Source organism: Falco cherrug, chromosome Z, assembly GCF_023634085.1.
Source record: "Falco cherrug isolate bFalChe1 chromosome Z, bFalChe1.pri, whole genome shotgun sequence".
NCBI lineage: Eukaryota > Metazoa > Chordata > Aves > Falconiformes > Falconidae > Falco > Falco cherrug.
Genome location: NC_073720.1, coordinates 29,135,818 through 29,157,857, shown reverse-complemented (window position 1 = coordinate 29,157,857; position 22,040 = coordinate 29,135,818). Strand labels below are relative to the sequence as shown.

The window sequence follows — 22,040 nt, the reverse complement described above, 5'->3', positions numbered from 1 at the left end:
GCCCTACTTGTACCTTGTGCTATGGACTTTCACTACAGGTTTGTACAGCTCTGGGATCTTCCTCTCAATCATGGGCCTAAGGTTCTCTTTCAGCTTTGCGTAGTTCTTTCTGAGCTCTGTCTGATATTCCCTCTGGTCAGCAGTAATAAGGCGCTTGTTCTTCTCTACTGCTTCACCACACCTAGGCAAAAGGAGAGAACAAAAAGCATAACATGTATCCCCTACTTCTGTTAAACTCATTAACTTGTGTTAGGTGATCTGAATGGCCAAGGATCCAGCTCCTCTGGGCTAGGTGTTCCTCCGATAATCTGTCAAGCCCCAATTGATAATGAACTAACAGGAAACCTCTGTCTTTTCCAAGTACACAAATAGAGGTGATAATTTTCAGACATTAGAAATGCATGAGGGAGCCAATAAAAAACAAATCTAATGACTGCAGAATACCGAGCTACCTGCCTACTTACTATAAACAGATACAGTGACAATAGCAGAGCAGAGGCTGTGTCTTCTGTGTAAGGCTCACTTTTATTTAACTCAAACTTACCCTTCAGCAATTATGCTTTGTTTGGATTAAGGAGATTAATATCTTGCTATGTGAATATGCTTGTTAAGATTTTACAAGCATATCTCAAGCAAAGGCCATATGTGTCTACCACCACCAATGTGTCTGCTTGACGGATAGGGTCAAACATTTTCTTATGAACAGCTTACTACATATAAACGTCATTTTATCAAAAATAAAATCAAGGCAACAGTCTGAAATGCTTGATTTCTGTAAACTATCAAGAGAAAAAACCAAAAATAATAATTTCTATATAATTAGTTTGAAGTGTTAAAATATGCTCCCACTTGGGATGCAAAGCCTACCAAAGCATTGACCATGAAGCAGAGATAACAAGTCTGGACCAAGCATCTAAAGCATGAGATGCTAGGATTCATGATGCTAACTTGCATAATTAAATACATAGTCACATTATCGTGCATTATCGCGATTGTTTGCTTTATTGATACAATTCAGCATTCGATTTTTTTTTTTTTTTACTGACCTCATTATAAACTCTTTGAAGCACAACCTCAGCTTATTGTGATGTCGATAAAGTTTGGGGTCTGCTGGAATTTCAGCCAGGAACACTTGTGCTACCTCTAGCGGTCCCTTATAGAAATAACACAGAAATATGTCAAAACCACCTGCTTAGACTGAAAACAGACCACACGTCTGGTAAAGCTGTTTGTTATTTCATGACTGGAATTATAAAAGAAAACTTATGCACAGTCACCATAACAGTATGGGGTTTTGCCCCTATCCCCGCCTCACCCCCCACCCCCCCTTCCCCCACCCTGGTTTTTCCTTTGGCAAGCAGAGTTTTGCCCACCATATTTTGTCCTCTCCTGTTTTTATTTCTCCTCCAGCCTCACAAAAAAGGGAACAGACATGTTCTACTAAGCCGAGAGGAGCTGGGATAGTTCTACTGCCAAACTAGCTTACATGAGAGAAACACAGCTGCTATGTGTGGCATTACAGGACCCCAAGGGAGTTAAATAAGACCAGCACTGAAAAGGACCACTCTTTCCAAAGCTTACAACATGTTACTTTAGACTAGAGGCTTTGCCTGATGAAGAACCTGGAGAAACTGAGAGTATTGAGGCTTTCATCAAAGAAACCAGACTCTGTGAAATTGTGGATAATGCCAAGTTTTCTCCCAGTTACGTCTTCATTCTTAGTTGTAAAAATTTTTTGAATTGCCTTTTTTGTTACCAGGCATATTTATATTTTAATTATTGCACCCCTGCTTTCTTTTGGGGCATTCAGGTGTTGACTTCATGTATTTTCCATGAAATTGTGAGTTTGTGGTGGTCCCACAGAATAATTGTTATTTTTATTCCCATTTCCCAAGGGTACACCTGGAGTGAACAAAATGGGTGAGGTGGCTAGCGTGCTAGAAATGCAAAATCCTTGGATTTCACCAGGATTCTGAGTTTCTGTACCTACAACCAAAACAGCGCTTCCACAAGCCATTTTAATGAAAGCATACCTAATGAACACTACACAATGATTGAATATCAAGGGATGAAGTTTAAGTTCACATTGTGACTGATTGTGTCTGGCTAGATGTACTTCCAGTGCAAGAGATGAGAGTGAAAAGGAAAGCACAATGAGGAAAGTATGCACAAACTCTTCATATGGTTTATTTGGATCCCTTACCTGATTTACAGTAGCTCCAACTGAGCCCTGCAAAACCATCTGGAGCATTTTGGCATCTGGTGGTTCTTGGTTGGTGGCTGCAGTTAGTTCCTGTGTTTTTTTCCGCATATCTTCAATAGCAACTTCAATTGGGGTTAAAATGAACTAATACAAATGGAAGAAAAGATGCTTCATTACCTGAATCATGCATGCAGTTGACCTGTTCTAAATCTGGCAATACCACTATCATTCTCCCATGCCAAAACCAGTACTTGTGAAACCCAGAAGACTGTTAATCTAAATGTCGTCTTAGTAGATGGTGCAACTGATCCAAAGCTCTCTGACATCACTCCCAAGAATAGGATGTGGATCTGATTCCCTGTTTGTAAAAATTCATTATTATTCTAAGTTACTGTCTTTATGTCAGAAATGGTTTTGCACTTTCTACTTTTACAAAGCTTCCCTGTCTCTAAACCAGCTCTGAGCCCAGTTTAGTTATTTGACTGTACTTTACCAGCTAAAAGTACAGCCCTAAACAGAGCTTCACACATCCTCCTATACGGCATTACAACTAAGAGGTCAAAAGAAGAATATACACTTGCTCGCCACTTTTCTCCATAGCAAATACCCATCTTGCATTTGTCTACACATTCCATCCGATTCCTATTTATGAGAGTAACATGTCTCAGAAATTCAGCCTTCTTTTTTCTGCCAAGGATAGAATTTGAAAATCTTCCCACCCACAGACTCCTTTCATCCCCTGAGAAATTAGATCTGTCCTCAAAACTCAATTACCTCTTCTTTTTGGATGACATTAATTCTAGTTTTGATGTAGGGGAAAGCATGCATTGTGGTTAGGATGGTGTTCCTTTTGTATTGCTCACTAAGTTCTCCTCTGGGGCGCCCATCCATCGTGAAAGGCGTAGTGTACATGAACCGACAGAGGTTGAAGTTCTTCTCAAAATAGGTTACCCTGTCTTTCATCTCATACTCATCAAAATATGGCTCCACAAAAGTAATTTGTATGTATGCCTGAGAAAGGAGGTAAGAACCATTACAGTACTTTACAATGCGAGAAGTGTAAAAGGAATAGCACATGTAAAATATCTCATAGTTCACGCTGGCTAAGCATGGGAGAGCACAGAGCTGCACACTTCAGGGTTCCTTCTCTTCTCCAGAGCTGACAAAACTTACCTCTGGGAAGGGCCCAGCTTGACTCTGAGTATCAGAGCCAGAGCAGAGACTCGAGGTCAGAACTCCTAATTTCCACACTCTGTGACAAACTACCAAACTAAGCCTTTCAAAGAGGGTTTAAGAACATCCCTGGGCCCAGAGATACAGCCCAGATTCTATTTTTTTTTAAATTTTTTTGTGTCTTAATGTTTGAGCACAGAAGTTTCAAAGGGATCTCCTTCTCTTCCCTTCTCTTCTGTGACAAAGCACTCAACGCTCTCAAGTACTTTCCCTACCTTACTGGGATCCAGCTTTCTTTTGTCAACAGGAGCAGAGTCCTTAATCACTTCCACAGCATCCTCCCCAAAACACTGGCCATAAAATCCCTGGAAAGGAAACAGAGTTATCCCAGAGTGGTTTTAGTCCTTATTACAATGTTAATGAGCTGTATGCCTGTAGGAGAAAGGAGTAACCATGACAATTTCTGGGGTTTGTACAGTCGGTATACTGCTTCATGAACCACAGCTGACCAGGGTAAGGCACCTTCCAACAAAGATCAGTGTGAGTTGCTCACAAAAAAGCAGAACTCAAGGTAAAGTGATCAGAAGGGAACGCTCCAGTTCCATGATAAAGCTGAAAAGATACCAAAGCAAATATCTGGCATGCTCAGACCGAGTAATTCAATATATTACAGGCCTGCCCATAAAAGACATGGCCTCAAGAGAATGGATCACTTTCATCATTATGCTGTAAAAAGGGCTATAATGGAAAGGATACACACAAAGGAAATAATCTACGGCACAAATAATTTTGTTACTGATTTTTATATAGCAATAATACTGTTAGAACTGTGTAGGTTCATTAGAAAGTATAATGTAACATTGGAGATCATGCTAACACAATGTTTTTTTTCTTTACCTCTAACCTGTGAGAAATCTCAGGAAGTTTGGTAATTGCAGGCTCCTTATAAACAAATTCCTGCTCATCCAAGTCCCCAAATTTGGATCCATAGAAACCAACACGGAAGTAAGTTCCAAACATTCGCTTTTGACCCTAATTGATAAAAACAAAGAGGAAATTTAAAATAATTTTTTATGTCAGTGCTGTGGTATTTGGATACCTTCTTTTCTGAACTCATGTATAAGAAAAGTCACTGATCCTACATTTTCCCTATTTCAGAGCCAGTTCTATATCATCAGTGCTGTTGGATTAGAAGCATGTATTCATGAAAGAAGGCATACAAATTAAGGGGACATTTAAATGAAATCTAACTTAAAATTAACCTAATTATGAAGTAGCTTTTGCAAAACAAAATGACTTACTATTTTTTAACTCCATTGGATACATGTTAACAAAATGAAAATTTAGTTATGAAAATTGGTAAGAATTTGAAAGCATCTAGGCTCAACAGTAAGATTCTTCTGGAGAAAGAGAAGGAAAGGGCAGGATAAGTGCTGAGAATTTAGCCAGGTTTTTGTATTTCTTCTGTTTTATAATTGAAAACACTAGTTAATTGACAATAAAGTTATTTTTCTTAAATAGATGTGGCCAGAGTTCGACCTGTTCAGCTGTTTTTCTGTAACTCTAAACCAGTTTTGTAGTCATCTCTGCTTTTTGCTACAGAGAGGATAGAGCCTCTTTTCACTGTGGACTACCCTTTGCAGGTAGGTCAAAGCAGATGGAAACTTTTATTAGAAAAAGGAAATGGCTCTATTTTGCATGAACAGTTTTATTATCACCAGTCTTAAACAAACAGTGCAACCCAGTAATGCATCTTGTCTCACAAGTACCTTATTAATAATGCTGTCAAAGGCCTTTTGTAGCTTGCAGTGTGTCAAAGTAAGCTTCCTGAAGTCTCGATGGGCTTCCAATATGGGGATGACAATTTTGTACACCTCATTCACAGTTTCATACAATCCTCCCTTGGGGAAAAAAGAAAAAAAAAAAAAAGAAGAAATTAAATGAATCCTGTCACACTCTGAAAAGAAACTCAATCTCCATTCATGGCCTGGATGAAAAGGGGCTTTATGGGACTCATCTTTTAATAGTAGACAGGTACTTCTGAGCTGCAGACAACAAACTGGATCTAATTTGGATCTTGGATCTGTTGAGCTCTTAAGCCCAAATTCCAGTGCATAGGAATACACTGTTTTTTAACTCCATTGTTAAACAATAACAAAAACAAATATGCAAGTTTTTACTTAGGGGCTAGAAGAGTTAGAAATTCAGGTGAGCAGAAGGAAATGGATTTGTTTAGCATGTGTGGTTCGGGGCAAACAGAGCTGTATCTGGACAAAAGGAACCCAAGCTATATCTTCAGAGATGCTAGATCATATATCCTCTTTAGCTCTACAGCAATATGACGAGCTACTTGAGTATTGACATCATGACTTTTTACATGGTAAGTGCAGACAGATGGGTGGTGGTATAGATGAGGCTGGTGGTTGTATGCTGTGTGAAGGCACAGGAGTAACTCTTACATGCTTTCTAAAATCTATAGTTAAAACAAGATCTTCTTCTTAAATGTACTATCTCATGAAAATACCAAACAAAATCTTGATTTGTGCCTGGAACAATCACTTTCTGTTGATGCTGTAGTTAGCACAGTAGAGGTGGATATACGGCTGAGCTAGGCTACCTGAAAAGCCTACCTTAGGCAACCTGGCTGCGGCAGGGCTGGGTCAGCCATTAAATGTGTCTCTGCCTCTCGTTTGCAGTGGGGCAGGTCTGTGAAGCCTGGTCTAGCTGTAAGACTATTTCCTCATGCGCAGGAAAATAAGCTATGGAACTGGCCCTGAGAGCCCAATTCCATCTTCTGGTGATTTTGGTCCTCACTCACCGTGCTGAAGAGCTCTGCTGCTTGTTCCAGCAGCCCTACCAGGCCACTTTCTGAGAAATACCTCCCAGAACATATACCATCTTCATCTGGAGACAAAACATCATCTGAAACAGCAGATTCCTCCAGCACATTGGATGAAATGTTCTAAAATACATCAGAACAGAGATATCAGAAACCCAGATCAATAGTCTATCATAAAGATTGAAGCAGAAACAGTTTCAACATAGTTACATGACAGTAAGAAGAACGAGATTATACAAGTGAAGCCAGGGGATACACTGGGCTAAATACCATTTAGAATGGAATTCCATTAAATTCCATTGAGAAATGGATATAACATCATAAATCCATTGAGAATTAAATTCTATTGAGAAGCAAACACAACATCATAAATCTCTGCAGATGGCAAATCAGGAGTTTCACTACAAGAACCGTAAACTTTCTTTCTTGCATCAGGTTTAAGACACAGACTCCTGTAGGTTGCAAAATGTCCCCTCTCTGGTGCTGGATCTTGATGGGAGCTGCCATGAGCTCAATCTCCACCCTGCAGGGGTCACAACCAATGTGCCCATCCTGCTGCTGGCACCTGGGTGTGAGAAATTCCAAGCTGCACCCTGGACCTCCTGCCACCTGCTTGAACAAGTTGAACTTTCAAGTTGTTGATTTGACTTTTGCAAGCAGAGAAGGAGGACATAGACCATATTGCTGTAAAACCTGCAATAACTGAATGCTGCTTCTCATTTCAGCCTCTGTCATATTACACCTTGATCCTGCAGAATTTACTCAGCTACTTGTAAAGTTACTTATCTTATTATGGGTTTAAATAAAACTAGCTAAAGTACACAGTGTCAGTCACTCTTCGAGATTCTAGACCATGAAATAACATGACTATAGTTCTTCAGGATCCCTTTGAATAAATGACACTGGAGAGAGTCAACACGAAAAATTTTATAATATACAGAAATACATGTAAATGAACATTAAAATATGTGTTCATACAGTATGGAACTAGCATATGTAACTTTCAACAGCATTCAATTTGCTAGTAATTAAAAGGAATTAAATTAGTGTCATACTGTCTCACTTCAGCAGAAACTGGCAATGACAATCTGTCTGCATGCAGGATAGATGCCAGCTGGCTAGCTAGTCAAGTCCTTAAAGACATCTTTATAAAACGGCAGAGACACTGAGGGCTATTACTATTGATCAGATTTCAGATAAAGAATTGGCATCACTCATCACTAGCAACATGGGACTTTCCCCCTTGGGTTTTGTGGATTTATTTATTTCTCCATGGGTGAAATTTACTCCAACCATGCTGCCCTCAGAGTGCCTAATCTGCACATCACGTCAGCTCCACTGGAAGGGTGAGCACAAAGCTCAGGACAGCATTTGCCAAACTGAGAATATGTTTGAATTTCATCCAGAGGGAAAATTGCAGCATGTTTTAGCACACCCATACCACTTGTTACCTACCAGTCTCATTGAAGATAGTGACTTCAACCAGATTTAACCTCCCTGGCACACACCTAGGGCAACTCATTCAACCCCTACTGCAGCTCAATGTCTGGTTTTCCCTTTCTGTAATAGTAGCCATGAAGGATTATTTTCATGGAATGGCATGTAGCCTTTGGTGGCTTTTTTTGTTTTGGTAGCAAAAGGGAAAGAGTCCAGAGGAGTGAAAATGTCCAGAGAGTGATTTATTTATGAAAGTAACCAAGAAAGTCACAGACACCAATTATCTTTTCTTTGCCTTTAAACCCGTAATAATTAATGTCAGGCATCTATTACCATGTTTTACAGTCCATACACTCTTGTAGGAGAGAGCCTTCATGACATACTGGTGCTTGCAGGACCTTTTGCAAAGTGGACATGCCTCACCCACCTTTTGCCTTGATGTACCTTTATATTGAAGAATATTATATGTCCCTTGTATAATAAAGACAATTCATAAATTACCATGTATATCATCCACTATTATTTTGGACCTCACAGGGATGGTTTTCTCTAAGGAAAAGAAACACTTGCGTAAACTCAAGGGGCTCTACTATGATCCCCAGCTTTTATCCCCGTGTTAGATAAGGCTAGGGTAGCCTGCAAGCTAGATCCCCAAAACCACACAGTTGAATTAGCCTACCGCTGAGCCTGGGCTATTTAGCCCTGTGCCTTAGCAGGTAGACACACACACTAAGTCCTTGTCTGTGGTAATATGAAGTGGCTTTAAAGTCAGTCCATACACAATTCATACTCTAAGTCCACCTTATCACTTGCAAAGGAGATTTAGTCTAAACACAAATGAAGCTCAAAGGGAATTTCACCAAAAGTGATCCTGTTCTGATTTTGAGGGATAGTTTTGATTGCACAGAGGGAAGCATGTACCGTTTTGTGTGGCACAGTATAAGGAAAAGTGTTACTCTACTAACAATCAGTTTTCTGGACACTAACAGAGTCACTGCAGAAGACCCATGATTTAATACTTTGCTGCCCCATTTTACTCATCTGTAAAAAGGAGATAGCACTTCTGCTCATCCAGAAGAATCTTTTTTTATACACATTATTATCACCCTCAATTCCACAACTAAATATATATCACCAATATTAGTTAAATTAATATCTGAGCTAAATGAAGAAATGGACACAGAAAGAATCAGTGAGTGAGATCTGGAAATCCAGGTAAAGCCAATATAGTTTGAGTAGTATTTCTCTCTTAGCAAGGTCATCGAAACAAGATCTTCATAGGTGCTGCAGAATACAAACCTGTTTGTAAAGAATGGGAGCTCTTCTCTTGAAAGGCTTTGTAAAAATGCAAGTGTTATTATAGTTAATTATCATTATTAAGCAAAATGAAATCCAAAATTATACTGTCAGATAAAAAGTTGTGTAATTTGGCTTCTGGTCATGAAGGCATTTTATTACCTCTCTCCTATGGAGCAACTGTTCCTTGGGCAAACACGTATCTACAAAAGCATTTTGATGAGAGAGATTGACTTGTTACCTTTAAACTTCCAAGTTTTTGTTTGTCTAGTGCCTTGTAGAATAGACTTCAGTTCTCTAAAATAACTGGAAACATATCTATTCATGGCAATCTGCCTAATCTCGGAGCAATGGAAGGAGGAATCACATTAGGGTCAAGTGTGTGAGATTACAAGCATTCAAGGCAGCCTGGCAGCAGGATGACTTTTGCAAGGGAATGCAGATTTCACCTATATCTAAATGATTATAGTATGTAATGAGTAGGGAGAAAAGAAGAAAATAGAAGTAATGAATGGAAGCTAGATGTTAGAAAGTATACAAAACTGGTAAGGGATGCAAAATGGGAGAAGTATAAATCTATGGCCAGAAGTTTAGCCAGTAAAGAGATTATATACAGCTATACACAGTAAAGGAATTTAAGAATAATACTAGTCAATCACCTGATTGCTAGGGTGAAATTGCAACACTACCACCCAACATACTGAATTCAGTGCAAAATGACAAGTAGATCAATCATGTTCACATTTATTATTCTGAAGGAAAAAACCAAACCCAGATGATATGGTTGTATCAAGGGATGATGACTGTACCAACTACTAGTGTTAGGCATTTCAAAATCATCTGGACCATAAAACGTGCTCCTCAACAGTTTAAAAGAGCTAAGCAAACCGGTATTCAGGCAATGAATACTGAGTTGCCATACGTTTTAGAAAACTGGGGAAGTTTCAGAGGAGGAAATATGCTTTGTGGCCATATTTTTTTAAAAGTAAACAAGATGAGCAGGTAGTGGTAGGTTTATCAGTTCGCACCCAGGACAAATTGGTGGAAATACTGATACAGAATTTTACTAAAGAAAAAACTAAAGGTATTGTAATTAAGTCTGAATCAACACCAGACTACAGAAACCTGATACTTTTAAAGAGATTACAATCTCATAAAGGCAATAATGCCCAAACAGTAGATATCTATACAACATCTGAGTTGATTCTGCAAAACATTTCCACTAATTAGCTGGAATGTCTCATAATCATTGCAGCAAACACTCTGTAAATGAACAATGGTACTTACTGATCTTAGAGAATAATGATAAAGGAGTAATCAACACATGGGAATATTTCAGGGGTTCAGCATTCCTATTTTTAATAATGTGTGAAAACAGAGTGGGATGTGCTGATCCCCTCTCTCCGGTGACCAGCGATAGGACACAAGGAAATGGAATGAAACTGTGTCAGGGGAAGGTCAGATTGGACATTAGGAAGAGGTTCTTCACTGAGAGGGCGGTTGGTCACTGGAACAGGCTCCCCTAGAGAAGTAGTCATGGCACCAAGCCTGTCAGAGTTCAAGGAGCATCTAGACAGTGCTCTCAGTGATATGGTTTAGTTTTAGGTAGCTGTGCAAGGAGCAGTGAGTTGGACTTGATGATGCTTATGGATCCCTTCCAACTATGATTCTATGAAAAAAAGCCGGAAAATCACTGAATTTGCATATAAAGTCAGTTCATATAAGGGTAACCAAAAATGCATAATCTGGTAAACTATGTTTAAAACTCTGCATTTCAAAATGTTTAACTCTAACAGCAAAGAGTTATGCTTTCATCTTTGTGATGTAGAAAAGAAAGGTGAAAAACAAAATCCAAAAAAACCTCTCTGTAAAAGATCAATAACCTACCAAGTAAAGAGCTCAACAATGCCAAAAGAACCAGTGGATTCTGGAGAGATAAACAGAGAGATACTTCCTGGGCTGAAAGAACTTATGGGACATTTTTACTGGAGTTTGATGTAAATGCATATAGGTTATGGTGATTTTGTCATTTCATCAATCAAAAGGGTGTTGGTTAGTAACTGGAGGACAGTCAAAGGATTGGAGAACATGCCTAAAAGAAATGTGTAGCTCCAATTACCTAGATCATGAGAAAGCAGTTTGAAAGATGCATCTGTCACAGTTGATAAGTATCAGCCCCAGGAAAAGGCATGTGATAATAGAGGGGTTCTACTTAGCAGACAAGACATTACAGTATTCAGTTGCTAGAAGTAGAAGCTAGAGGCAGCCAGACTCTAAAGTACCAGTTTTTATCAGTAAGCATAAATCATCAGAACAATCTGCCAAGAGTGGTGATGGATGTTCCATTGTAGCTTTTCCTCCCTGTATATGCACTTCAACTCTGCTTAACATGAGAAGGAATACACACACCAGAACAGGCGATCCCAGGCTTATGCTGTCAGAGCTTGGGAGCTTTTTCTTACCTGAAAGCTGACACTGCCCACTGGGAGATAGTTTCGGTCTTCAAGCATGCTGAGGTACTCTGCCACCAGTGCTGCGGCATGGACCAGACACATGGCTGCTTCTGTGTAGCACTTCCTCTTGGTGTGCTTCTCTGCCATGTTTTGCAGCCAAGTCAGCCTCAAGTCTGGTGATGTCTGGTACCCTTTGGCAATTCTAACAACACAGGGCAGAAAGGAGGTATGAATGATCATTTCTCAGGTAACAGAAAGAACCTTTATAATTCTCCACCTGGGTTAAATGGAGGGAGACACCTCTGTCTTTATTCTGTATGATTCACTAAGCACAGGGCAAAAGAAATGGTTAGGCAGGGGTAGGCAGAACTCACAGGGACTAAGAGGAGAGTAAACCAGCTAAACCCAAGGATTTTCAATGTCCATCAGTCCCTGACTCCCATCCTTGTCCAAGTCTATGACCACCTTCCAGTGGCTCCACTGCAACATGCTTATTCCTGCAGCCTGGGCCCGCTGCCACAGATAAGCTGTGCTAAAGCAGGAATCTACACAGACAGAACAGCCAGAGGACTTTCCCACAGCTTGTCCCTAAAATGCACAGTTCTTTTGCTCACCTCACTGCAGAACTTCCTCAGTAGCAATTCTAAACAGATTCACCTGTACATGAGATCCATGAGCATCTCTGGATCTTCCTGAAATTCCCTCATTTTCACTGTATCTGACAGGATGCTGTTCAGATTACACAGCAGCTCCTCTACCTGCAGTAATACAAAGATCAACATGTATTTCTCACATTTTTATTTTTGCTTTCCAGAAAAATAACATCTGCACCAGATGATTTGTACTGAATTGCTACAAGATTCATTTTTCCAACTTTGTTCAATGCAGTGAAGAATGCTGACATAGCAAATTTTATGCACACATTTTAATTAATCAAAGTGAGCTGGAATCCTTTGATTTGTAATTTCTGAATGAAAAAAATCAAATGTGCTAATGGAGTTCAGCTTTAGTTGATTCATGATCTAAGAACACAGCAGCTGTTTTTGTAAGTCTTCAGCACAACCTGAGTTACTGTAGGATTATTAGCAGTGTCTGACAGTTGTCTGAAATGTTTTTAATTAATGTTGCTGCCACCTTATGAACTGATAAAGGCAGAGAAGTTTCCGTTATGCTACTTGTCTGAAAACATAATGAATTAAATTCCATCTTGGAAAACTCTTAAAGGGTACGGTTCCTGTTGGGGTCTAGAAGAAAATTGTACACAAAGCTAAGAGGTGATTTTCCTTTAATGTGATTTCAGTAGAAGTTCTTAAGAGTTTATTTTACGGAATAATGTCCCCCACTTCTTCCCTGCATATTGTTGTGCTAGAAATAAACTCATGCAATAACCCCTGCAGCCTTACTTTCATTGCTTTGGAAGACCAAAATCTAGGACTTGCTCCAAGCACACAATTTCCTATGAGAAAACTCCTGATAAAAATCACAGATGTCATAAAAGATTTGACCTGAATGGGAAATGGAGTTGCCTTCATATCCACATCTTCTTCTGCATAGGCTAGGATGGTTCGTAAGGACCGTCGAAGGAATTCCTCATTAAACTCAGGTGATTTTCCAACCAGAGAGGCTAATGACATGGTCACCTGCATCTTCACTCTTGCAAAATTCTTTCAGAAGGAAAAACAAGAACATGAAAGAATGATGGCTGCACTGCACCATGCATATCTGTGCCTACTACATAAAACAAACCCACTTTCTCCTGCCCACACTTGAGTGGGTTAAACTCACTGCTCACACAAGTGGCCTCTGCTGTATCAAAGTGAGTCCAAAATGAGTGGTTAACCCAAAGTTCCCCAGTTCTGACATGCCTGTACTTTGGGGCAAGAATGTTCCTTGGAATACATATGCTTGCTTGAGACAAGGGCAAGTCAGAAGCACCTCTTTCACCCACTGTGCAGGCCAATGGGTGTGTAGATCAGGCCACTCACAGAGGAGAAGAGGAGGAAACAGGACTGGGAAAGCATTCTGGAAATAAATCTGGGAAGCAAAAGGCCTCTGAGGGCTTTGCCTGGTGGTGCACTACACCTTGCTTATGGTGCCTCAGAGGCACATTTTCCTTCTGCAAAGTCAACACTTTTTACATATGCAAGGCTTCTAAAGTAACAACTAGGAAACAAAACACTGCAAGATCAGATGTCCAAGGTATCCAAAATGCTAATGCATGTCCTTTTATGCTAGGACATTGTGAGCCTACATGCATAACGTACTTACTTTGCTCCATATGGGTGGTTAAGAAACAGAGTCTAATCCTGAGACCAGGAGGCCACCAAAGAATTGCCATTAATACAGGTATGCAGTAGTTCTACTGAGGCTATAGTGGCATTAGAATAGAGCTAGTCTAAGTTTAAGTAGCTCTGACACAGGAGTTAAAAAAAAAGACAAAGAGCATTGCTTATGCATTGTATAGTCCTTGCTTTCAGAGGCCTAATGTTGTTACATTTGAAGATACTTTTTCAGATGTTGCAGAAAAAGTCACATTTTCCTAAATGAAATAATGAGCAATAATTTAAACTACTTTTCTCTTACACTTCTATCACTTCTTGAGGGTCAAATATTCAAAACAGCATAACATGTGACTCTTTATCTGCAGATGTGTTCCATCTGTTATCACAACTTCAGTTTTGGTTTCAACTGATCACAAGAAAAGTTTGCACAAAACATAGTTTTTGAAATCTTACACTGGTAGAGCTGAAGCTGTATCTCATGAGAAGATAAAGAGTGGCACAGGCTTGAGTCCGTGTAGTATCTATGCTGCTGCTGCAGTGATGGAGAACTCTTTGACATAGGTCAGCACACTGTTCAACCTCCTCTTCAAACAGAAAATCTCCAAACTAAGGGAGATAGAGAAGAAAGCATTAATTACTCTTGTTTCTGGCCATTGAAACATCAATAGCTTAGTGCACAAAAATCAGAGGATTCAGACAAATGTAGAGGAATGAAGGCAGTGGGTTGATTGACATGGACAATGTGCAGGTGTAGCTTGTTCTGCTAAGCAGGTAAATAGCACTGAGGATGGTGGGATTAGGTGGCTGGGTGGAGGAGGAGCAGTGTGGGCTGGCTTCTGGAGGAAGGAGAAACAGCATGCGCAGTAGATTCTAACTCTGACCCACGGCAAAGCCTTGTTGCAGCCTGATAGCTTGCTTGTGCTGCAACAGATGAAGCCTTGAAGTTAGCAAAACCTACTTTTTATGCTTCTTTTTTTTTTTATTTATTTGGATTCCTGATAGCTTTTCTACAGAGAAGAAGGTTTGAAAGTAGCCTTTGTGTTTTGAAAGAGCGGCAGAAAGAGAGAGAATAAAAAAAATTGCTCAGAGAAAACCCAAATATTGCAAAATTTTTAGAAGTATGGAGAGTTGCTATTTTCAGAATAGCTGATGGTTGTTGAAACATGCAAACACTTCCTTAAGCATAAGGACCAGTTACTAGCTTTTTGCATCAATGCCCCACCCTTCCCCAGCCCTCCAGCATGTTCTTCCTCCCATGGTGTGCCACAAAACTTCCATTGCCCAACTTTTATGCCAGGCCCTGTTTTACACTGTCTCCACGATGCACCTAGCAGACAATAAACCCAGGGGGCAGGACACAGAAACAAACTTTCACCGTAGCCAACATGAATGTACTGGCACCATATGTACATACAAAGGACTGATAATGGTGTGCAAGCAGAACACAGGATATTATTTCTCATTTGCAGGCCCACTTCCTAGTTCTCAACCTTTCTTCACTCCATTATCTCACTGTTTTATATCTAATTTATATTATAAGCCTGCTGGCACAGAGTTCTATCATTTTTATTTGCAGAATAACGTCTATATACCTACAGTGTAATAGAAATAATTGGAATGATTGCTTCATAAAATACAGAACTGAGTCAGCTTAACTACAAGATCTATTTCAATGAGAATAAAGATTGCTTCACAAAATTCATTATTGTAATTGGAAGTTAGCTTTCAAAGATAAAGTACAATGAAAACAAAATTATGAGTTTCATAACTACTCAGATATGTGCCTTGTAATTAGGCTTTGTCAGCCAATCTACATTTAACAGCAGACAGGCATTAACTGGACAGGAGTATCCTGTTTGTCATTTGTATTTTAGAATAGTTTAGGGGAAAAAAACATTTAATGTTTTTTTTTTCCTTTGTAGAACTTCTTTGTAGGAGAATGGACCTTAAACAAATTTTAGAGAGTCTTCATGAAGCACCTAACCATTATGACCCATATTATAAAAAAAGTTTGGTCAAATTCTGTCCTCATACGCATTTTGAAAATTTTTTTTTGATTGGTGATACAGAAATGAGAGAGATACTTGGATCTGGCTTTTTTTCAGGCACAACAAACATGAAATCTGTCAACATCTTATGATCTATTTAGGATTTTTGAACCTACCTTAGAAGCAGAAACCTAGAATGATCCCCCTGATCTCTGATGAGTTAGCTTTGATTTCTCTGCTGCCCAACTGGTTGGAAACTAGTCTTAAAGATATAATAATTTAAATTTGACTTTATGGAATCTTTGCAAGCCCTGGCATTAAGATTCCTAATTAAAATCAGAATGTATTTGAAATATAAGGGTGGAATTTTTTACCTTTTTATTAGTAAACCTATTTTTAACAGTAGACTGCTAAAACCACAAGATTATTCAGATTCAGTTATTTCATCTCATGTTGTCAGTGAAATAACCTTACAACAGCTGTATTAGTCCCCTAACATCCCTATGGACAGGCATTTGTATTTACTTATGCAAAACATATTTAATGAATGCCAAAGGAAAAGTGGTAAGTGAATGCACACAGCTCTGTTCTGGAAATGCTGCTTTAATAACTTCATTGGAAGCATGTAAACAGATTTATGTCAAGTGCATACCTTAGCAATGAGTGCTCTGAGTGTAGCAAAGCAATGAGTCAGGTAAGTGGTGCTCTGATCACAGCCAAGAGAATTTACCAGGACCTTCAAAACTCCTCCCAGAAGATTGTCTCTGCACTCTGCTGCAAAGCTTGCCTACACATGGAGGAGAAAAATAAAGAACTGCATGAAGTAATTCAGCAATGAACTGGCACATAGAAACTGAAGTCCTGCTCTCTTGTCAATAAGACACATCCAGGAGTTTAGAGATTGCAGCTTTCTTAAATGTTAATATCTGCTTCGGAGGAATTTCAAAAGACTTTTTTAGTGATCAGGAAGATGCAGGGGAAGACATCTTGAACATTTCTCAACATCCACAGACCTTCCAATGCATTTTTAAGTTCAGCCAGCTTCAGCAGTGACTCTTGAAACTCCGCCCTCCCTCTGTCCAGTCTTTCATGTATCTTGGATCACGAAGTGATCCTGTGGTGGGCAAGCACCATCCTTCCCCTTGCCTCCCCATGGGTAAATAGGCATACTGGTATGCTCTCATCAAACCCACAACCCAAATAGTGGGGAGACTAGGTGCTATGAGTGTCAGGCAAAAATCAAGCCCAATACTACAGGAGTCTAGTAGTTAAATGTTTTTCTGCTAACAGGTTTTCAAGAACCAAGTTTTCTCCTTGCTATCTATGAATATGCGTGTTGCTCCAACAATAGTATTTCCATACCCATGAATTAGAAGTCTCTCTCCTAAACTGGGAAACCATGTCTAAGCAGAGACAATTGTCATGGCTCCACTGCTGTCACAGGACCTGTGAAATTTTACTGCATCTGACTCCTAAAAGTCAAGTAAGTTCTGCATATTACATTGCTCTAGAGGGGCATATCTCTTTTCAGAAGGACTCCATGAAGGTGAAAGATACTTTCCTGCACTGAGTACTTGTGAGAGTCAAAGTTAAATCCTTTTGTCTCACAAGATCATACATGCAAGTACGACAAAGGCCACCCAGGAGTCCATTTCTAAATTATTAATATCTTCAGGTACATTTCTAGCATAAATGAAGATTTTTCTTCCCTCATCCTCGCCAAACTCCAGGATCATAGTAATACAGTGGAAATGGCTTTCAACAACATCTATTGGAGACAAGGTGGTGTATTTGCCTTTCATTCACAGTAGTGCAATGCTCTACAGTGGAAGGGACTTGTGGCAACAGCATAAGGCAGGCAGCAATTTCATCTTTGGATTCATTCTTCTTAATCTTTTTTTTTTTTCTCTTCAAGATTATAAAAGTTTACAGAAGATCTTTAATTGAAACATTTTGCATGGCCTAAGAAACAAAACGAAAAATGAATCTTGCTTCCACTAGCTTCTCAGGGAGCAGTGATTGGTACCAAGCCAGGTTTGCTTTTCCTACCTGGATGATGTTCTCTTGCATATCGAGAATGATCAGGTTAGCTTCAGTTGCCAGGTTTCCACTGATCAGAGCTTCTTGGTCTAGCTCAGCTTTTGTTCTGCAAAAAGGAGTTCTAATTAAAGCACATGGTACCCCAAGAGTTAGATGACCTTCTATTTAAACAAAACCAAAATACAAATGATACCATTCTGAACAATTCTGTAAGAGCAAACAATGAAAATAGTGTTTGGATGTGTTTCTTAAGAAGAACAAAGTCAAATGAGGAGAGCTGATATCATAGAACAGAAGTCCCAAAAGGGACACCTGAAAACTAGGCCTCTGGACAGTTCACATAGATGCTTCTGCTTCCTTAACAGCAATCTGTGTAACGGCTGCTCTGCCCTCAATATCATGTTTAGTTGTTCAATAAGCTATGCAGTAATTTCGGAATGCATTGCCTGTAGCAGGACACCAAACCCCAAAAAGGAATAAAACGCAACTGATCTAACACTTCCAGAGAAAAACTAAGAACAGTAGGCTTGGTCAAAGGGGAAATTGCTTCAATGCCATAGCAGCAGTGTTTAATGTAGGCAATGTAAAATGTTGATTCTTGAGACTGTTGACAGCTAAGACACGAGGTCCAACAACTGCAGAGCCAATATAGCAATGAACCAGGCCATTTAAGAGGGGACTGAAACATTTATAAAAGACAGAAGGTGGTGGGGTAAGGCAGTGCATGATACTCTCTTAGTTGAGACTTAAGGTCTGGAACACAGCTACTCTGCAGCTGAATGGTCTAAGCATAGGTGCAGCTCCTAACAAAAAGAGATCTCTTCTATGGCAGAAACACAAAGAGGAGGCTTTATTCTTGTTCCTAAACTGCTCATAAAAGGGTTGTTGCATGGCCAGAAGCAACACCCTTATAATCACACTTCTGAGTGACTTCAAAATCTGTGACTTTTCTGCTACATTCACCTAACCTTTTCTGCCCAGTGGCCTCTTACCCCCGAAACCCCAGAAAAGTACAGAGCCATCCTTTTGGGCACAACCAGAGAATTCTGGAAGAGGGCTAGGAAAGGAAGTCAGGGCAGTTGTATGGTTATTAATTACAATGACTCAAGCAATGAAGAACAGAAGGGCCTCCCAAAAGGCTGGTGCTATAAAATCAAGCCAGGGATCACTACATTTGAGTAAGAACTGAACAAATTAAGCAAACATCAGAGCCATTTGAACCATTTCCAGCCACCATTCAGTCTTGCACGTTAACCATGCTGACTGGATCCTCTCTGACACCACACATAGCTCATAAGTGCAGTGACAATCCCAAAGCATGCTGGATTCAAGGAGAAGCAGGCTGAGTGAGGCTGAGTGGTGACATGTGCAAACCTGCTGTGCTGTGGACTGCCTGCAAACATCTTATTTATGGGACATATATACAAAAGGGATCCAAAAAGGAAGAGAGCAAAGATCTTGCATACCACAGTGGTGAACACTGGGTTAAGCAGAAAGGCCTGGACAGCATGCAAAGTTTTACTTATATAACCAGAAGTTTTATTTTAAGTAGTTTAACAGAACTACTGTAAAGTGAAATTGTAGATCTGCTGCTTGCAGACTGTTTTATTCTGATTTCAGTGAAACTGGCTAGGAGAAAGCATGTTGCTTTCAGGGCAAAATAAGAATATCCACATAGTATCTGCATCTCTTCCGATCTATCATAGAAGGTAGAACAATTATTTGTTAAAAGTTTGGATAAATTCCAAATTAACAAACTTGTGTTCAAAAATGTATGTGATAATCATGGACAAGTACTAGGATACAACAATGTAATTGCTGTATAGCACAAGCTAGTGTTCTCACGTCACATTCACACATGTTTAGGGATATCATGGGAGCTCACAGCAGCCAGGCTGGTGAGAGGCCACTGTCTCTGCAGGACACAGAGCGGCTCATTTAGATAGTCAAAATTTAAACAAGTATCTATGGACAAGTGATGTACCTCCTTCAGCAAGTTGCATGCTTACAGAAACTTAGCACATACTGTATGAAAATGCTGTTAGTAATCCTGAAAATACAGTTTTCCATAACCCTGCACACTGATTTGCCTACTACCACACAGTGCTGATAAGGTGAAATGTACTGAGTCAACATAACTTAAAACCTGCAACAAGGAAAATATTCACTACAGAATCATTCCCCTCTACTCCTGCTGACAACTCCTCTCAATTTTCACACAGCACATCAAACCTAGCTCAACTGATTTAAGGTGGCAAATCTTACACCACAGTGCTGTATACAGTGAGGAGCCACAGCAACACCAAAATAAACGGTGTAGCAAGCTTCTGTGGAGCTGATATAACTTGTATCGACAACCAGTGTTTGCCACACTGCTAGTAAGAAAGAAAAAATGTGTGGATAACTATTTAGACTTCTCATTCAATATTTGTGATCTCTTTTTTATGTCATAGCAACAGTTGGATACTTCTGCTACATACACATTTTCTATTTCTTTCTGACAGAAGCAGGAAAGGATTGAAACTGCTGATTTTGTAGTAAAACATCTTAGGAGAAAGAACAAGAACATAAAACTCTCAAACATCTTCGTTCTAATAAAAGCAATATATATTCATTAAATGACTTACTTATCTTGTCTCTCATTTGCCTGTCGCCAGTGAGTCTGCTCCTTTCTCCAGCGCAGGTTTTTCATTTTGCCCCACTGATCTGTCATTCCCTAACAGTGCAACATGTATCAGTGAGATTAAAGCAGAAGGGGACACCTGAACTCTGATAGCTCACCAAAAGAAGGAGATACATGTCTGTAGCAGTCTGTCAGAACGAAAAACCATTCAACTTTACAGCCTCAGGGTCCTAGTAAAAGGACAGGACCCCATCATCTTTTTAATCTAGGATTTTTAGAACATTAGCTTGCTTAATAACTTCAAAGACCAAAACACAAAGTATTCAATTTATTAAATGAAACAACCTTTTTTGCTAAGAACAATTTGTTCTTACTGACAGTTTTGACACCATTTCTTGGCTATTGATTAAATACAAACACAATTTCTCAGAATGTCTTACAACTTCTTAGTTGGCCTTATATTCTCCACCTGAGAAGAGCTAAGTTCTAGCTACACCTTGGATAGTTAAAAGCTAATAATATTTTTATCCACAGCCAAACCAAGAAAGGTCTGCAAGGGAAAGGACTGTGGGTAAAAAATATAAGGATGAAAATGGGGAGTGTGCATAAACTCCAACAAACTCATTTACATTTACAAACTCTTAAGATCCTCTCAAAAGACACAAAGGGAGAGGGATATGAAGTACCAGCTGGTATCCTGCAGCGCTTCATCATTTCTCCTCTGGCTCCTTCACCTCTCAGTAAAGCCTCTTCCAATCGGGCCTTAACATCTCGTGACTTCTGGAGTGCTTGGGTGCTAACTTTATCTGAGCTTTGTTTGCCCTAAAAATAAAATCAAAGCAATCAACACCAATGCCTTCATCTCTGAACATGAGTCCAAATTACTTGTCCAAAACTAGACACAACAGGAGAGACCTGTAAAGGCAGCAGAAAGCAATGAATATGACTGACTAATATATAAAAGCTAATTAAATGTTGCAGATGATGAAAGAGGTAGTATGTGTACTGCTAATAAAGACAGATATTTAGCTCAGTGCTACAGAGAGGGAAAATAAAGTTCAGAGAGAAGGCTGTTTGATCCATTTCAGCAGACCCTGTCACAGAGGGCAGTCATGACATTCAGTCCCAGCTCTTAACTAAGGGGTCATCCTTAATATCCTGTCCAATACTTACAGTCAATATATAGCCTTCAAATCCCCAGGAAAAGAAAAACAATAAAACAATTTAAACTAATTTCATGGGACTTCCTCAAAGGTTTTGGATGCATTTTGCTTGAAGACCACTATAAATTATTTTATCTGAATTAATTTACCCATTTGTAGCATAGATTAGACAAGAGATAATTTAATAATTGTCAATAACAAATTTCCCCTGGACAGCTGGAAAGTAAGGAAAAAAAGTATCAAACCAAAGCAAGACAACAAAACAGGCCAAGTTTCACTTACCTTGTACTCAAAGCATGAAACACAAATGAAAAGGAGGTCTAAAATCCTGTTCAGCTGCATGGATGGAAGGTCTGCAATCCATTTCTGTATTAGGTTCTGATCAGCATTTTTCATGATCCAGAGGAAGCAGATCAAAAGGTTGCGAGTAGTATCAGGACCTAATGTGGCACTCTGTCTGTAGGGCTAGGAGCAGATAAAGTAAATATCAGTTGAAAGAAGGAAAAGAAGAGGGGGGTCATTCAAGTGAAGTAACATTATTTT

At 39.4% G+C, this 22,040-nt stretch overlaps 1 protein-coding gene across 1 annotated transcript in view; it reads right to left on the bottom strand.

Annotated features, from left to right (window-relative positions):
* Positions 1-22,040, bottom strand: part of DOCK8 (dedicator of cytokinesis 8) — a 94,951-nt gene that overhangs the window by 2,964 nt on the left and 69,947 nt on the right. Inside the window, 18 exon segments of the mRNA XM_055699358.1 lie at positions 14-181; positions 1,047-1,153; positions 2,204-2,347; positions 2,978-3,214; positions 3,652-3,741; positions 4,274-4,408; positions 5,146-5,277; positions 6,195-6,338; positions 11,411-11,603; positions 12,059-12,159; positions 12,907-13,065; positions 14,137-14,289; positions 16,324-16,458; positions 17,721-17,817; positions 20,339-20,397; positions 20,399-20,427; positions 21,021-21,156; positions 21,780-21,962. Coding sequence (XP_055555333.1) covers positions 14-181; positions 1,047-1,153; positions 2,204-2,347; positions 2,978-3,214; positions 3,652-3,741; positions 4,274-4,408; positions 5,146-5,277; positions 6,195-6,338; positions 11,411-11,603; positions 12,059-12,159; positions 12,907-13,065; positions 14,137-14,289; positions 16,324-16,458; positions 17,721-17,817; positions 20,339-20,397; positions 20,399-20,427; positions 21,021-21,156; positions 21,780-21,962 — 2,402 coding nt within the window.